The sequence below is a fragment of the Nannobrachium achirus genome (assembly GCF_963921795.1).
Source record: "Nannobrachium achirus genome assembly, chromosome: 21".
Lineage (NCBI taxonomy): Eukaryota > Metazoa > Chordata > Actinopteri > Myctophiformes > Myctophidae > Nannobrachium > Nannobrachium achirus.
The window spans coordinates 39,250,678-39,268,613 of record NC_137828.1 but is presented as its reverse complement, the minus strand read 5'-3'; the positions used below and the strand labels follow the sequence as shown (position 1 = coordinate 39,268,613).

The window sequence follows — 17,936 nt, the reverse complement described above, 5'->3', positions numbered from 1 at the left end:
ACACTATTTTTTTAACCCTTTGTTGGCGAACCGGCAATATAAGAGGTCCCACTTTAAATATGGCACTGAAGAAGTTAACCATTTGAATTTCCCCATTCAAGTCAATGGGGAAAATGTATTCACTAATTAATTAATGGCCATATATGGAGATCTCTGTGTCAGTCCTTGTCCCTTTTATGCCAATAAAATCCCTGATGTCATCAATATTATGGAATGCCCATATATGGACATACCGTGTCAGTCTCATGTGGTCTATGATGTCAAACATCTATGATGTCAGTCATCTCCATATTTGGGAAAAGCTTCATTTTTATTTAAAGTCAATGGAGAAAATGAATTAACGAATACATTTATTTAAATTAAAGTTGAGTCATACAGTCTGCAGCAGGTTTCTCAAAGTGGGTGCTGTGCCACAGAATACTTTATTTGAATATTTGGAATTGATCAATATCACTTCAGTTTAACCACTTGATGGACCGCCAAAAATAGATGATCTACAAGCTCACAACACATTGTAGATCGGCTATTTTTGGTGAATCCCCCCGAATAGAGATGCTGGGATTCACGTTGTTAAACGTCAAATATGAAGTTATTTTCAATCTGTTTTAATAGAAACGACTATTCTCTCAGGTTTTCCTCGTGACTCGTGCTGTATCTTATGGGGAAAGATTTACATATTTACGTAATATGACATAAATTTAAGGTTCTATAAAGTAACAATGTAATATTCAGGGGTGCCTTGGATGAAACAGTTATTTATTTACACCTGAGACAAAAAAAAACACTGATCTACAATCATATAAAATTATGTTTTGTCTTATTTTGTTTCAGATTTGCTTCATGATGTTTGCAGTGCTGTACATTGTGTCGTACTGCATCATACACAGGTACAAGAGAAAAAGCGGTAAGTCTTGCAAATCTTAAACATATAGTTAAAGCCTAAGAAAGAGAAATACAATGGAATGCATGCATGCATTCAGCGAGGCAGTCATGCTTCTTAGGTGTTCAAAAGCCACTTGCACACCTGTGTTGTGTTCAAAGAGTTGTAATATTTTCCCAGCAAACACTGTGCAAATCAAGTGTTCACAGAGTGTTTGCTCATAGACTGATGTCTCTCTCCTTTGTGAGGAGAATAAAGGGGACAGTGTGGCCAAGTAGGCGTTGGGGCATAATGTGCGATAAACCACGCCCATGTCTGTGGTGTGTGAGAAAGATTTTTACGCATTCAGCGGCCACAGATTTAAGTAAAGTAAACTATACGCATATTTTTTTAAATATTTTCAGTGGTGTGGAAAGAGTTGAGAAACCACTTTGTGTGGCTGTAGTCATTTGGCTACAGTACTTTGGACATCACATCATTTTTACACTTTACACGTTTTCATGTTTTACACGCGTGATGTCAAAAGTAGCCCTCTTTGGGATTGAATGGATTGAAGTCGGTTTGTCAAATTTTGAAAACGATTTCCTTGTTTTGTTTTGTTATAGTTTACCTGCACTTCTAGGCAGGAATAGACTGCAAAGCAAAACGTGAAAAAAGAGGAAAGAAAAGAAAAAAAAGAGCCTAGTCAAGAATTATGAGCTGTGTCTCTTTTTTCCCTGGACAAATATAGTATGTGCAGGTCATTGTGGCTCCCATTCTCATTTTAAAAAGTAGACCACGTTTGCACCAGGAATCCTCTCTGGGGGATTTTACGCTGGAAATCTAGGCTGCTCCTGTCCTTGCACCCAGACAGTTTGGAAGTATAACCCTCTACCTTACAGTAGAGATGTGAAAATAGAGGACATTGCATGCATTATTAGGACTTGTACTGCGTTCTGTGAAAACTGGGATATTGGGTAGATGCATCAAAAATGGCATATGTTTTAAAGATTGCACATTGTGTTCTAGAGACATTGGTATTGGTGGACAGTTGTTGATGGTGGCACTGATATGTCAAATTCAGAAAGTTCTGTGTTGATCTCAAACATCTCTCTATTTATGGGATGTAAGTAGATTTCATAATGCATGGCATTCCTGTCGATTATTTTCTGTGTGACAGCAACATTCATACATGACATGCTATCAGATTTTTTAAACTGAATCAGACCATGCTACTGTAGATAGATTTCCTCAACTGAAATCCACATACATTACATACAAGAAGGAAACCCGATTTCTCATTTAAATAATCCAGTGTTTGGATGTACATCACTGTTTTAATACATCACCTTGTATTAAGCTAATGCTTTAAAACCGGTACCAGTAATTAAGTTAATGTATAATATAGTTAATTTAGTATAACTATATTAAACTAATATAGTGTAATATAGTTATTTTAAATACCCAGTCTTATTGTTTTAATAATAAAAAAAGCATCTCCCTGAGTATAGCCTTAAATTATGTGATCAAACATGAAACTTGAGTTTTGAAAAGTGGTCCTCATATGGCTGTTATTGTGATTTTCCATGGTTGCGCTCTCATCAGTTTTATCTCCCTATGTTTAGATGACCAAGAGGATGAAGATGCCATCGTCAACAGAATATCGTAAGTGAAGCTGATGTGCTCATGTGGCCAGTATTTTCAGTTTTGCATTAGAATTAGGGCTGGGTCGGTATCTAAATCTTGCTACCACGGTTTTCGTCTTCCCATTGCAGACGGTAATGCGGTAATTACCGCATTAATTATTTATTAATTAGGGTTCGGCGATGAGCCAAACTATTCCTGTTGTTGGCCCAAAATTCGCCGCTCAACAGTCCTATAAACCCCAGTTATACTTCCATGTACAGCGCAGCGGGTCTCGCTTCGAAAGTAGCAGATCTACAAGCTTGTGATCTGTGCAGTGTCGGGTTACTATATAGTCACTGGTTAGCCGACTTGCAGAAACTAGCGTCTAGCGCTTGAGCAGTTGAACTCTGCTGCTCCTGTATGAGGCTACTGCTGTTCCAGTGCTGAGGATTTCTGTCCGTCCGTGTGACGGCCCGAGCTGGCTACAAACATGTGGCATGTGGCCCAGAGCTCCGCTCGCATGCTCTGTAGCCTATATATGTTTATATATATTTCTTTACCGCGGTAAAGAACCTGACACCGTGGTATGCTATCTTGCCTATCATAGCCACATGCCTCCTGAACCCTGCCTATAGTAGGCTACGCATTGTCATTTCTGTCTGTTCGGGTCCAGCTTAGGACCGTGGCGGTGACACTGAAAGGGCCTACTGTAGCTAAGTAACAGGAAGCGTTTCCAATTAACAAGCTTCTTCAGTGATGTGGCAAAGCTGTGACTTTGTCCCGTCCCACCAAGAACTGCTGAGCAGATGGTGCACTCCTCTGGGTCCAATCTGAAACCTCAATGCCCCTGAATCACAGAAAATGGCAACTTCCAGATTGCCCCTGCAGCCTATGTCTGTTGTTCTAGAACAGTGGGTGTGTGGGTGGGTGGGGTGGACAAATTGATGTGGAAGCCGGGGTGGAAGAGGAGAGTGGATTGACATTCAGCCTCATAGACAGTGAAATAGCCATCTGCTACATAACGGCAGTATTTAAGCTAAGTGGTCTGTGACACCAACTTAATTCCCTCTGGGCATTTGCTTATTAATTCCCACAGTGTGCCGAATTATTCTACATTAACATGACATGTAATCCAAAACTAATCTGCAAAATGGCACGAGTGATAGTTTTGAGTTGTAACATATACCGTAATCCGACTTAATACATTTGTTGTTGTTAAATGTCATATTTGAGGGGTGCCCGCTGGCCTAGCCGTCCAGGCGCATACCACATTGGCTCTGATGCCTGACAGCGTGTCGCGGGTTCGAGTCCCGATCCCGAGGACATTTGCTGCGTGTCACTCCCCATCTCTCTCTCCCGTTTCCAGTCCGTCTACTGTCCTGTGTCTCCTCTGCTATACAATTACTATTAGAGATGCACAATCATGAAATTGTTGCCGATATCCAAAAAACGATATTTGACAGGCTCATATCTGTCCACCGTCGGCGTGAGCGTCTGGGAAACCGGGGATTTCCCCGCTGGGCCGCTAGGGGGAGTCCGGCGAGCGGGCCGCTGCAGGTCACTGCAGTGTTTCAATTGAAACGGGCCTCGGCCGTCAATGCGAATGATCGTCGTCTATCAGAAACCCCCATTGGGGCCCCCTTTCTGTAACGTGCTAGTTCTGCCTATGTCCTGTTGCCAGGGGGGACTCCGACTGCCAGTAAATCTCAGTCCAAATAAATGACGCTCATATGTGAATGACACTCTATCGGAAGCCCCCCTCAATGGGCCCCCTCTATCACGCTGTGCCTGTGAGCTGTGACGCTGCACACCGATTGGCTTCACTTTGTAATACGAGCTAGGCGCGCGGTTTAGTTGTTGGATGGAGTGATGGACTATCAAAACAAGTTGTTATTAGTTAGAATACATCACAGAGCCTTTCAAACAGAGAGCATTTGTGAGTAAAGTTGGCAAGTTGTTCAACCACTAATTAACAAGAATGCACGCTCATTTTAAGATGGCAACAACAAACATGGACGCAACACTGGTCTGTCGCATCCTATGGTCGCATCCAGTCAGATGAAACATGTCATGTGGACAGCTGGACACGTTAAAACGTTACCTTGAATGGAATATATCTGAGGAGCAATTATGTCAACTTCCCCAAAAGGCTGTCCTGTCTTATTAAACCAGACGCTGGGACAGCATCCACTGCTTGTATTGTATCCACAATATAACTTGTGAGTATCCTAATTTATTACCTTAACATGTCACGCCAATGCGCAAATGGTAATGTGGGTAGCCTACAGTAATTAATGTACAGTATTTGTGCAAGTTGGCCCTACATTTGTGGATAGCCTATGCATTATGTTCAAACAGTTCAATCCAAAACATAATGCTTATAGTCCAGTAATTTTAGGCCAAAATTAGGCTAAACCTAAAACAAATTGCAATAGTAGCAAACTCAACTGATTCTGTATCCTCATTATATCCTTAGTGAGAGAAAAAAAGTCCCAAGGAATCCCATCAGGGCAAAGTTTTGAAAACGACCTACCTACCTTCACTTACTATACACTATAATATAAAGGAAAAAATGACTCCCAAAAAAATCTGCTTTAAGTGGGATGTGAGGGATCAAACTAGGGGTTTTTAATTATTCGGAATCCATTGCAAGCATTTGTTTTGCACGAAAAACATTCATTGGGCAAGAAATGGCCACTCAAAATGATGGTTTAGTTATGAGTCATCAATTTTCACAGTCTTTTGGGGTCCGTTTTTAGTGTGGCGTTGGAACCGTTCATTTTGAGGAGGGGGTGCTCAAGTGAAAAATTGACAATTAATTAATAAATAATGCTCAATTTTGACAATTAATTAATAAATAATGCTCAACATTTTTTAAGCTCGCGCGCTACGGGCGCTCGCATAGGGCCGGTCTGATGCAAATCCCAGGGCTGAAAATTCCTCCCACACCGAGCCTGTATCTGTCGATACCGATTCCGATACTGATATGTATTACATTAATATATTATAATTATACTTGGGCCATTAACGGCGTTAACGTGCTGCGGTAACGCGAGACTCTTGTCGGCGGTAAAAAAAAATATCGCCGTTAACCACGTCGTGATCAGTGCAGTCACAAAACAAGCTGCATGTTTAAAGTGCTCTGTGTTGTTAAATGCTCCCCTATAAATCACATGTGCAACTTGTGCAAGAAAGAAACGTGTGTAAATCCGTTGATAGAAGTGCAGCAGCAGCTCCGACCGCAAGGAAGCACAAAGTAGCCTACACTGTAAACAATGTTATGCCTTCTCGTTCTGACCACCGCAGAAACGAGACTGAGCACACTGTAAAAATATTTTTTTAAGAAATACAGGTTTATTTTTTATTTTTTTTATTTTTTTGAAAATAAATAAATAGCCTACAAATAAAATAAACATGTAGCTGTTAATATTATGGGCTCATTATTTACACAGGAAACCTTTATGTATCTCATATAACATTGAATGACAGACGGATAGAACTCCATCATCATTTGCAAAAGGGCCCCCACCCCCATCCTTGCATCCTCTGCGATTTTCAGGGACGCCACTGATCATTGGCCACTAATTTTGAATGCCTTCGGCAGACTTAAAATGAGCCATTTTAATCGCGATTAACTCCAGGATTGGAGTGCGATTAATCGCGATTAAAAAAAGTAATCGTTGCCCACCTCGGAATCGGTATCGACAGATAAGACACTGAAAATATCTAAATTTTATATATTTATTTTTAAAAAATCAAGTTGAAAAGCTTTCCCAGAAAACCCTGATTGAATCTTCAGCCTTCCATCATTACAAAGGGCTTTTTCAGCTTCACATTCAAATGTGAATATTATAAAAAAAAAATATCGGCTAAACCGATCAGTTATTTTGATATCGGTTCGATACCAATAATGCAAATGCATTATTGGTATCGAACCGATTTTTATGGCCGATATTGCCGATACCGATATGATGGCCCGATTAATCGTGCATCCCTAATTACTATATCAGTGGTTCTCAAACATTTAAATTTCAAGGACCACCATAACTCTGAGAGAGTACAAATGGTTCCATTTGTGCACTCTCAGAGTTACAGGTCTGTAACTCTGAAAGGGTCGATTTGGAACCCCTATAGGAATCGTTTAAAGGGAACCGGTAAGGAATCGGACCGTTAAGAGGGAATTGTTAAAGGAGGGGTAGCAGGGACCTTACCTTATCTAAATAATGACACCTATCTCTCAAAGACCCCCTAATGATGGCCAAATTACATTTAAATAAACAAATAAATAAAAGACATAGGCACATTTGAAGTTATAATCAGTTTCTCCCTCTATACCCTCTACTTCGGGACCACGCCTCTTCCGTGATGTCCCGCATGCCGCATGTGGGACAAGTCTGCTGCCAGTACTTCATTCAGAGTGAATGATAATGCCTTGTTCTTAGTCAGTCAGACAGACAGACAGACAGACACCCCCCTCCCCTCTGCCTGTTTCTGCAGGACTCTGCACTCTGCACTGAGAGAGTGAACGATTAGTGAATTAATTGTTTAATCTTCTGATTGTGTGTACTTTACTTCAAGTAGTAGCAGAGAATTCATTGCAGACTGTTTGATTGTGTGACTGTTTGAGCTCGCGGCTCGCCGCACGTGTGGACATGTCCGCAGTGGTGTAAAGTAACTAAGTACATTTACTCAAGTACAATTTTGAGGTGTTTGTACCTTACTTGGATATTTCCAATTTCCAATACTTTTACTTCTACTCCACCACATCTCAGAGGCAAATATTGTACTTTTACACCATTAAAATGATTTGAAAGCTTTTGTAACTAGTTACTACAGAAATAAATCATAATATTATAAAACATTCATTAACCACTTTAGCACTATTTTATACCTTGGCTGTTAAAAATAGCCGATCTACAAGCTTATAGATTGGCCACTGCACGACACGTCCTACTGTCCATGCGAGAATGAAAATACCTTTACTTAAGTAAAATATGTGAGTACTTTTTCCACCACTGCCCGTCCTATATTCTCACACGCTTGCACGGACAGTGTGCGAGACCAAACCTTACTGTCCGTGCAAGAATGAGAGTCCCTTATTGATCAAAATCCATTCAGCTGCTTTAGATGTCATCAGCCGGTCAAATTAATGTGTGTGGATATGGACACTGGGTGGGCTGGGCAACATAAGAGACGTCACATGTCACTCGCGTTTGAGGAGGAGGACCTTATCTATCTATAAATGCGACAAATCTCTGTCTGCGTGCGTGTCTGTCTGTATGTAATCCGCGTATCTCGAGAACCGTTCGTCCCATAAATGGACACAGGCAAACAGATGGTCAATACGGGTCCTACAGAGATCTCCATATATGGGCATGGGCATAAATGGACACAGGCAAACAGATGGTCAAAACGGGTCCTATGACAACAGGTATAATGGGGTTTGCATTAAAGGGGGAACTGGCACTACCACATGAGTCAGACAATAGGTATAATGGGGTTCGCATTAAAGGGGGAACCGGCACTGTGTCTGCAACACAGTCGGAGGCACAGACAGATACAGATATCTCCATAATGGGCATAAAGTGACACAGACAAACAGATACAGAGATCTCCATATATGGGCATAAAATGGATGCAGACAGACAGATACAGATATCTCCATATATGAGCATAAATGGACACAGGCAAACAGATGGTCAATACGGGTCCTACAGAGATCTCCATATATGGGCATAAAATGGACGCAGACAGACAGATAACTCCATATATGGGCATAAATGGACACAGGCAAACAGATGGTCAAAACAGGTCCTACGGAGATCTCCATATATGGGCATAAAATGGACGTAGACAGACAGACAGATATCTCCATATATGGGCATAAATGGACACACGCAAACAGATGGTCAAAACAGATCCTGTAACAACAGGTATAATGGGGTTTGCATTAAAGGGCGGGGCATTCATTCCCTATTTACATTGTTTCTGAGTTGGCCAGGGCGCCTGGGCGGCCGAGCTTCTAGTAACTTTAATTCCAGTGAAAAACATTAGGCTACCTTCTTTTGGGTGAGTTAATCCAATGTCGTCTCATTGTTTGGTCCAGATGTACAGAACACATACATTGAGAGGGAGGGGAAAAAGCAGCAGGAGAGGTGAATTAAAAAAAAAAAAATCCATGACCAGGCAGACAGAGTCAACTTCAGGGTTCTACCCCCAGATGAGCGCTCATCTCTGGGCTTGCTAGTCTACAGTGCCTCGCTAGAAGAGCCGGGTCGCGAAGAGACACGCCACCCCAGGCTAGTACATACGGTACATACTGTAGATGTGTGCTCTGTTTCCCTATGGAATGGTTAGGGAAAAAACGGCCGGGGGATTCTTAAAAAAAAGTGTATAGCAGACATGTGGTTGGTCATGTTAATTAATAAAGTAATGAGTTCACTTTATTATGTAATTCCCAAGGCGAGTTTCAATGGGATTGTATAGAAGCCTTGAGTTCATTAATATTTTTGGGTTTTTGTCGCATTCCTAAGACATTAATGTGTTTACAATAAATGTACCCCCATTGGTTCCGGATGGGGACCCAAATGCATTCGGGTCCCCATCCGGAATCAATGGGGGTACATTTACAATAATATATTTGTTGTCTTAGGAGTGCGACAAAAAACATATTATTGAACTCAAGTGTCCAAGGCATGAGTAATCAATAGAAAATAAGTCATTTTGGGGGTGAACTACTCCTTTAAATGTCTGAAAAACACATTAACACTAATCCAACTTATGCCAGTGCTGTCTAACAAGTTGATGTAAATCCATACATTATGTATTTGGGGGTCCCTGCTTTATCTCCCTCTCAGCTAAGGGGTCCCCGGCCTGAAAACATTGAAGACCCATGGACTAGACTAAGACTAAAACATTTCAGATGACTAAAATATGACTAAAACTAAATGGTGTGTTATTCAAAAGACTAATGCTGTCAGAATTAACACTGGTTCCGTTTACAGGATGTACCTGTGCACCTTCACCCTGGCAGTGTCGGGTGGTGCCGTCTTCCTCCTGCCGTTCTCCATCATCAGTAATGAGATCCTCCTCTCCTTCCCCCAAAACTATTACATCCAGTGGCTCAATGGCTCCCTCATTCATGGTCAGTAACTTGTAAAGTTCATCTTCTTATTGTTATTCCGTATTACGTTTTCTTACTTACCTTTGCCTTTTTGAGTATTAACATCTTCTAAACAAAATATACTTTTTTTTAAACAAATGTTAGATTAATAAACATCATATCACAATTAATATTTAACAAGAATCAGTAGGTGTTATTAGGGTTGATTTACATGACATCTGTGACTTGCCTAATGCCTGACAAATGTTCAATAAGTATTTTTACACTCATGGTTAAATTAACAACTGAAGTGTACAAATCACATCACAGATGTAAACTCTCAATCCAGAGGGGTTTGCAGTCTTCTATTTTGTTTAGAGAGGACTGAAGGATACTTCCACCTATAGCCACCAGGGGGCATCAGAGTCCAGGACATGGAAAGGCCTTACCCTATATTGTCATGACAGTTATCTGGAGTATGATCTTCTCCCAGTGAAGCCCCCACTAAAACCTTGATTTAAATGTTTTGATTGATTGATATTGAATACTTTATTGGTCATATATGTAAATGGCATGGACGTACAGTAAAATGTGTATTCAATTCATCAACAGCATAGAATATCAACACATTAATACATCATACACACTCTGCTGTAGTGCTCAAGGGGAATATAATATCTCTCTACTTGTAGTTTTCTGACAGATGCTTTTTCAGGCCTGTTTTGAAAGAAGACAGTGTTTCACATTGTTTTAGTGCACACAATGTGTTTCCCAAACAGTGGGTCGGGACCCATTTGTGGGTCACAGAGCCAAAGGTTCTGTGTGTCACTCACTCTGGAGAATAGTAGTTAGACAGGTATGAGGGTATTGGTGGTACTGAGCCATCCCAAACTAGCAACGTGTGTTGGAATTAGGTGGGTCATGGGCTTTGGGCTGAGTAGTAGTCAAATCAGTTTATTTTGGAGGTCTGAAGTGTAGTTTTTAGTGATATTAAGTTTTTGGAGAACCAACAGGTGCAAGCATAATCAATCAATCAATCAATCAATCAATCAAAATGACATTGAATGAGGGCTCCAGCTGGAGTCTGTAGTGCTCTCCTGTTGACAAAAGAGGAAATCCTGACCAAAAATCCTGTTCTTTGATTTCCATTCCTGTTCACTTTCAGTCAGTTTGTTATCAAGAATACAGCCCATTAGGTAACCTCTTCTTTACTTGTGTTTCTAATTCATCATACTGAACAGATGAAATGTTCAAGTCTAATAATGTCACCTTCTTAAAGGAGGAAAACTATATTTTTGCCTAAATCAGCTGTTCATGACACAGGCCACCTCAGGTAAAACCGCCTATATGCTAATTAAAGAGGATTGTGATGTCAAGAGTGCGACTTGGGCCAAAATAGGATTTTCTTTTTGCCTAAGTCACATGGCCTTGTGAACAATTGCCTAAGTCTGTAGTAAGTTAGTAAATAATTTGGCCTAAGTCATGTTTATAATATATGTATAATATTTTATGTTACATAACTGACAGACAGTGTTATTTTTGTCAATAGTCATATATTGTTATAAACGTTTTGGGTGAAATGATTAAGAAATAGTTTAGTTTTGTTTTGGATCAGTTTTTTCTGTTTTCTAAAAAAAAACGACACAGGCCATTATTTGAAAAAGAGGATAATATGTATATGTTACATAATAGTTTATAAAGGAATCTAAACTATATAAGCCTACACAGTGTGTAATAGTACCAGTTGATTGTCCTCTGTAGGCCTGTGGAACCTGGTGTCGCTGTTCTCCAACCTCTGCCTCTTTGTCCTGATGCCCTTCGCCTACTTCTTCCTGGAGTCTGAGGGATTTGCTGGATCTAAAAAGGTATGGACGAACAGCTTTTATATCTCCTTTTAGCAGTGGTGTAAAGCAGTGGTTCTCAACCTTTTTCAGGCCGCGACCCCCAAAAGAATCATATTTTAACTGGGGACCCCTCCCCCCCACCCTGACGAGCACTAAGAGTTGAGGCATTACATTTTGTATATGAACAAAACATATTTCAAAGAAGTACTGCTAGATTCCAATGGTGTAGAAAGCAGACTTGCAGAGTCTACTTTTACTTTTACTCACTACATGTATTTGACAACTTACTAGTTACTAGTCATTTTGTTGATAGATTTGTATTACAAAACATAAATTAACCATTTTAACCCTATATACATTTTGGCCATTTGAAAATAGCCCATCTATTAGCTCACAGTGTGTTGCATCGCAACACATTGTGAGCTTGTAGATTGTACATGTTTGTAGTATTTCTACATTGCAGTATTGATACTTTTTACACCACTGCCTTTTTGATGTCTCCCTGTCTTTCAGACAGACAGTCCTCAAACCTGTAATTGTTTATGTAAAAAAAAAGTGGATTATTGTGGATTTGACTGGGATCAATTTGAACAACATTGTTTTCTCACTCAACAGTTAACAAACCAACAAAGTATAAGTGTATACAGGGTATATTCACATTTCTGTAACTGTAAACTAAAAGGACTTTCCTAGGGATGCCCCGATCAGGGTTTTTTTGCTCCCGATCCGATACCGATCAAATATTATTGCTTCCGATTCGATCCCGATCTTTCCCGATCCGATCTTTTGGCAAGGCATTAAGAAGAAAAAAAAAATCTATTCATTCTATCACTTGGTTCTCAACCTTTTCAGGCTGTGACCCCCAAAATAATCATATTTTAACTGGGGACCCCCGACCCTGAAGAGTTGAGGAAGTATATTTTGTATAACACGGTTCTATTGTGAAAATAGCAGATCTACATGCTCACAACGCCTCGCAACGCGAGGAGTTGTGAGCATGTAGATCGGCTATTTTCACAATTTCTGGCTTTAATATTTGACAATTTGGCCAATGTTTAATTTGTCATTTTAGAGGTATTAAAAAGTCCTTAATTTTTCACTTTCGAAATGTGCAGATACCCTCTATACACTTAAACTTTATGTTGATTTGTTTACTGTTGAGAGAGAAAACAATGTTGCACATTAAGTTAATCATCTGGGGACCCCCCCAAAATAATTTGAGGACCCCCCTGGGGGTCCCGACCCACAGGTTGAGAACCACTGAGCTAGTTGACAGTGCAGAGAGACATAATTGCCTTCCTTTGATCCATTAGCAAGGGGCCAATTACTACTTATTGGCATCAGCTGCCAGCTGTACACAGAGTCTGACACAATCACCTTCCCTCTGCAGTGCTCTGTCTGTCTCATTTCTCCAAAAGCCCTTGAATATGATTGAAAATGATTAAGGATTACTGTGATTATGGTAAGCTTACATTTCATATCGCATTCACCTTACCTGTAACTTTCAGTACTCCCAGAAAATATTTTTTTGAAAAAAAAAAAAAACCTTTTTTTTTTTTTTTCGATTTTTTTTTCCCCCGATCTCCGATCTTATAAAAACGGCCATATCGGCGGCCGATCCGATCACGTGATCGGGATCGGGCAACACTAGACTTTCCACAGTATTACGCAAGGCCTGGTGACTGAATTAACCTAATTGTGGGTTATTGTGGGCTCGCCTATAAGGCGAGCACACTTTAGATATTGTCATTATTTATCTATCAGTCAGTCAGTCAGTCAGACAGTAGACGGGAACTTCGGTTCCTTTCTACTCCTACATACTTAGTGAGAAAATGAAAATAAAAACATCAATGTGTTCAGTTTACAGTGGCGAAGTGCGCTATTATTTTTTATAGCAATCGGCCAAATGGTGGCGCTGTAGGAAGCCTTCGAAAGTGCGAACTTTGAACAGGTATAGCTCATGCTGTGTTTGAGTTACAGTCATGAAACCTGTATACACGTATGCGTCTCCTCATGCCGAACAACTTTTACCCTCTAACTTTTGACCTCTGACCTTTAGGTCTCCCACAATTCGGAATTATATGAAAAACAGTAAAAATCTATCTCCTCCTGGGTTTTTTTCGATACGCGCACGAAACTTTTTTCACATGAACTTTGGACCAATACGGTCAAACTAATCTCGGCGGATTTCTTTTAAAGTGAAATATAATTTTTTAATAGTTCAATCAATATTGCGGTTTTATGCAAATTATTCTTCGGCCTCTAAATCATACATGCAAAGTTACACGTTCATGGCATTTGGCAAAGATGTGGAGGGTTAGTCAAAGTATCACTGAAACCAATTTTATTCCAATCGGCCAAAGGGGGGCGCTATACGAAGCGTCTGAAAATTCAAACTTCAAACGGGCATAAGTCATGACTCGTTTCGTTTGAAGACATGCAACTTGTTACACGCGTGCTTTGACTCAAGCGGAAGACATCTGTGTCGTTGTTAAGTAAGCTCCGCCCTTCAATTTTCCGCCATTTTGAGCAGTTTGTAAAACGCGTAAACCCGCTTTTATTCTGGAATTTTCGCGTCACGTGCACAAAACTTTTTTTACGTGAACTTTGGACCGATATCTAAAGATCTGTCAGATCGGATTTCTTTAACATTGAAACATGCTTTTTTAAATAATTCAAACATTATTGCATTTTTATGCAAATTATTCTTCTGCCTCTAAAACATATATGCAAAGTCACATTTTCATGACAAAATAGTGTAGAGGGTTAGTTCAAATATCACTGAAACCAATCTTACCCCAAATGGCCAAAGGGGGGCGCTATATAATCTTGAGCAGTTTGTAAAACGCTTAAACCCGTTTTTATTCTAGGATTTTTTTTGCAATTTGCATGAAACATTCTACACGCAATCTAAGGACCTTTGTCTAACATGCCTATGAAGTGCACACAAAAAAATTATAAAATAATAATAATAAATATAGCTGCAAGCAGCGATAAAGTGGCCAAAGCCAAAAACACCTCAAATCATGAACACAGCCTGGGATGTGCGTGAAATCTTGCAAGCACATTCCCAATAGGTCAAGGAACAGATACCAACCTTCTCACATTGGCCTGTTATAGCGCCACCAGCGGGTCAACTTTTGCACAACACATTTTTGGAACAAAAGGGACCAATCTTTGACGTCAGTAACGTCAAAGAGAGCACTGCCTGCGATCTTGACATTTTGTGCTTTTATAGCCATTGTTTTCTGGCTTGAAGCGAGCCCACAATTGTTTCGAAGGAACAATATTTTTCTAGTTTTAATTGACACATTATCAAATGGTGCTTTCCCATTGCCTAAAGTCAGCTGAGCTCAGCTCTACTGAACTTCGTTTTCCATTGCAGATGGAATCCCTTTAATGCATGCTTTGCCCTTTAACACATTGGATGCCATTATGTTGGTAATTATTTGGCTATAGAGTGCCATCATTGACTTGCTATTTATTTTGAAGAGCCCCGCAAGCCACGACCGTGTCCATGTTGTGGAAATTCACGGTTTAAAATGGCGGATCAGTTTGTTTACTTTTGGTCGCGAAACTAAAATCCTAACCGCGGCCGACCGTCACGGCCCAGTGTCACGGTGAAAAAGATTGATTCTCGGCCCTGCATTTTTGGAACTAGATTCCGAGATAAATCAGTTTCTTTGCACCAGCAATGGATAGGAGCCTATGGAGAATAGACGCTCCATGATGCTGGAGTTGCATGATATGTTGTGTTTTGGTACCTGGTAACCATGGCAACCAGGTAAGACGTCCCCACGCGTCTTAATGAGGAGTCTGCGTCCATTAACCTTTGACCCTAAGACTTAAGGCTTAGGCACCCAATGTATTAACATGCAAATGTTTGCTAACTATAAACAATCGAAATTATTATATCAGCTATACATTCCTACAACATTTCTTAACAGCTGTTATACTCTCCTCAGAGAGCGTATCACAGTGAGGGAGACCGGAATATATGCGAGAAATGTGCAACGTGTATAGTTTTGCAGAATAGAATGTCTACAACACAAGCTTTCCGTCCACTGTAGACCGGCCTAGACATCGTGTTGTGAATCCCACCGGAGCAGAGTTGAGTTTTCTTTTTTTACGCTCACCACCTCTCTGTCAAACCCCAGTCGTAGCAGTCATTCATTTTAATAAACTTCAAAATGTATATTCTTTTTGCATATACAGGGTGCCGATTGCCAAGTGGTTAAGGTGCTGTACTATCCAAAATAAAGGCAGGAAAGCCCAACAAATATCTTTAGTTAATCTTAAGTTATCTTAAGTTAAATAATAATGCACAGGATTTGGGGACTGCCCATAAGTCAGAAAGCTCATTAGTCAGAAAGCTCATTAGTCCGAATTTAGTTAGGGTTAGGTTTTAGGGTTAGGTTTAGGCATAGTTTTACTGAGGTTAGGGTTTGGGTTAGGTGTAGGCATAGTTTTACTGAGGTTAGGGTTAGGTTTAGGTTTAGGCATGGTATTTTTCATCAGGTTAACATCACCAGATTCTGACTAATGAGCTTTCTGACCAATGCCATGTGACCCAGGATTTTACGTTGTATCGATGCCTTTGTATATCACAGTGGTTCTCAACCAGTGGTCCGGGGACCACCAGTGGTCCTTGAGGGGGTTCTCGGTGGTCCCCAGCTAGATGATGGCGAATTGGTAACCAAATTAAACTTCATAGATCTTTAACTGTTGGGAGTGTAAAATGAAACCAAATGGACACTTACGGGTTAATTTGGTTTCTATTATTGGTAAACATCTGCATTACTTAATTTACAAGAAGTCTACACAATTAGAGAATGTAGAAGAATTGTTCTTTTGATCAATGTTTGCCTGTTATCTCTCCTATGGTAACGACATCAAAATCCTATCCAACGGCAACAAACTATTCTACGTTCAAACTATTCAAACGGTGGTCCGTGGCTCAAATGCTGAATAAATAATGGACCTTGATATGAAAAAAGGTGGAAAACCACTGGTCTACGAGCGTCCAAACGAGAGGAGGATTCCTCTCAGCAGCCAACGCTGCTGCGATGGCAGCAGCAGCAGCAGCAGGTGCCTATAGTAGTCCGTGCCCTCTCCCTGACTTGCCCCGCTGACCATAACTGCCACCACAGAAAGCTCATTAACCATGAAAGGCTGAATCTGGTCTTCGCCCAGCGCCACATCCTGACAAACCCTTCCAATAAGGCTAGACGCTGCCATCGATTCAACGCGGCTGCATCGGCCACCGCTGATTTAAGGCCTGATACCCCGTCACCCCCTCCCCAGCAGGCCCTAAAATAAAACTTCAAAAGGACAGGCTAATAATCGAGTTGTAAGGCTCAGCGAACTTCCTTGTTTAATTGATTACCCCCCCAACCCCCCTCCTCCTCCTCCTCCCCCTGCACCACCACTACCACCACCTCAAAAAAAAAAGAAAAAAAAAAAAGAGGCTGGGGCCCGCGTTCACAAAGTCCATAAAGTCGCAGCAACATGACAGCACAATAGAGCCCCGGCCAAAATGGAGGGGGAAAGATTTACTTTTAATACACCTCTATCCTGTGTCACAGTTTGAGACCCCTCTGGTTTATGTCCCTCCTGGCAAATGCACATAAAAATTTGTCTGTACTGTAGTTTATGGGCCGTCCTCTTTATTTCCTCCCCTGCCTGCTAATTTGTTTCGGTTGGATTTCTTCAATAAAAAGGGCAGGCCCTGATGGGTAAGGAGGCAAGGAAGGAGGGCCTCTGTCACCTTGCCGCTTTTTGTTCTTTTTTTTCTTGTTTAAAAGCAAACTGTTTCTTGCTACTGATCATCCATAAATTCGCTCAGAGGAAGCGCTGTTCAGTGTTGAGCTGCACTTGCAAGTACATTTTGCTGCGTGCTAAGGGGAGGGGGGGGGGGACCTCTCATTTCACCCCCTCCCCCTGCCACCCCATGGAAGAAAAGTGCCCCACGGAGGTGATCATGAGCCCGACAGGAGGAGGAATGAATGTAAAACACTGATTTAAGTTTTTATAATGCGACGTTATCCCTTTTCCTCTATAAGAGTATTAGACCTCAGTGTCATGGGGTTTTATGTGTTATTTTATCATCCTGGGGTAATGTTAAGGCACCGAGAGGTCCTTTGACCACGGAAATGAAGTGAATGATGAATTTGACCGGTAACAGTCTAAGTCAGCCTTTTCATGTGGCACTGTTTATTTTTGACGAGGTACTAAAAGACGGCACGGGAATAAAGATTGAAATTTGAATGTCTTTTTTTTTTTTCTTTTCGTCAACGTGAACAGTTAAGTTCTTCAGAGGCGCTCTCTGGCGCCCGGATGATTAATAGTTTAACAAATTGTCCAAATTGTGGATGAATCGGAGTGACTCGCGTATGGTTCTAGATGTCACGTGTTATGATCGCGGCTTTATTTGCTGGCGTAAAATGTCTCTCGCTCACACTAAGTTGCTCTCACATCTTTTTGTAGAGGAGCAAAAAGCACTGGT

At 40.8% G+C, this 17,936-nt stretch overlaps 1 protein-coding gene across 2 annotated transcripts in view; it reads left to right on the top strand.

Moving 5' to 3' along the window:
* lmbr1 (limb development membrane protein 1) overlaps window positions 1-17,936 on the top strand; it is a 73,153-nt gene that overhangs the window by 9,955 nt on the left and 45,262 nt on the right. Inside the window, exons 2-5 of one of the 2 annotated variants that reach the window (XM_080752005.1) lie at window positions 832-904; window positions 2,485-2,524; window positions 9,490-9,629; window positions 11,349-11,452. In XM_080752005.1, the coding sequence (XP_080608131.1) occupies window positions 832-904; window positions 2,485-2,524; window positions 9,490-9,629; window positions 11,349-11,452 (357 nt within the window). Of the gene's footprint in view, window positions 1-831; window positions 905-2,484; window positions 2,525-4,609; window positions 4,705-9,489; window positions 9,630-11,348; window positions 11,453-17,936 lie in introns of those variants that run through there. The other variant, XM_080752006.1, reaches the window with a different exon arrangement.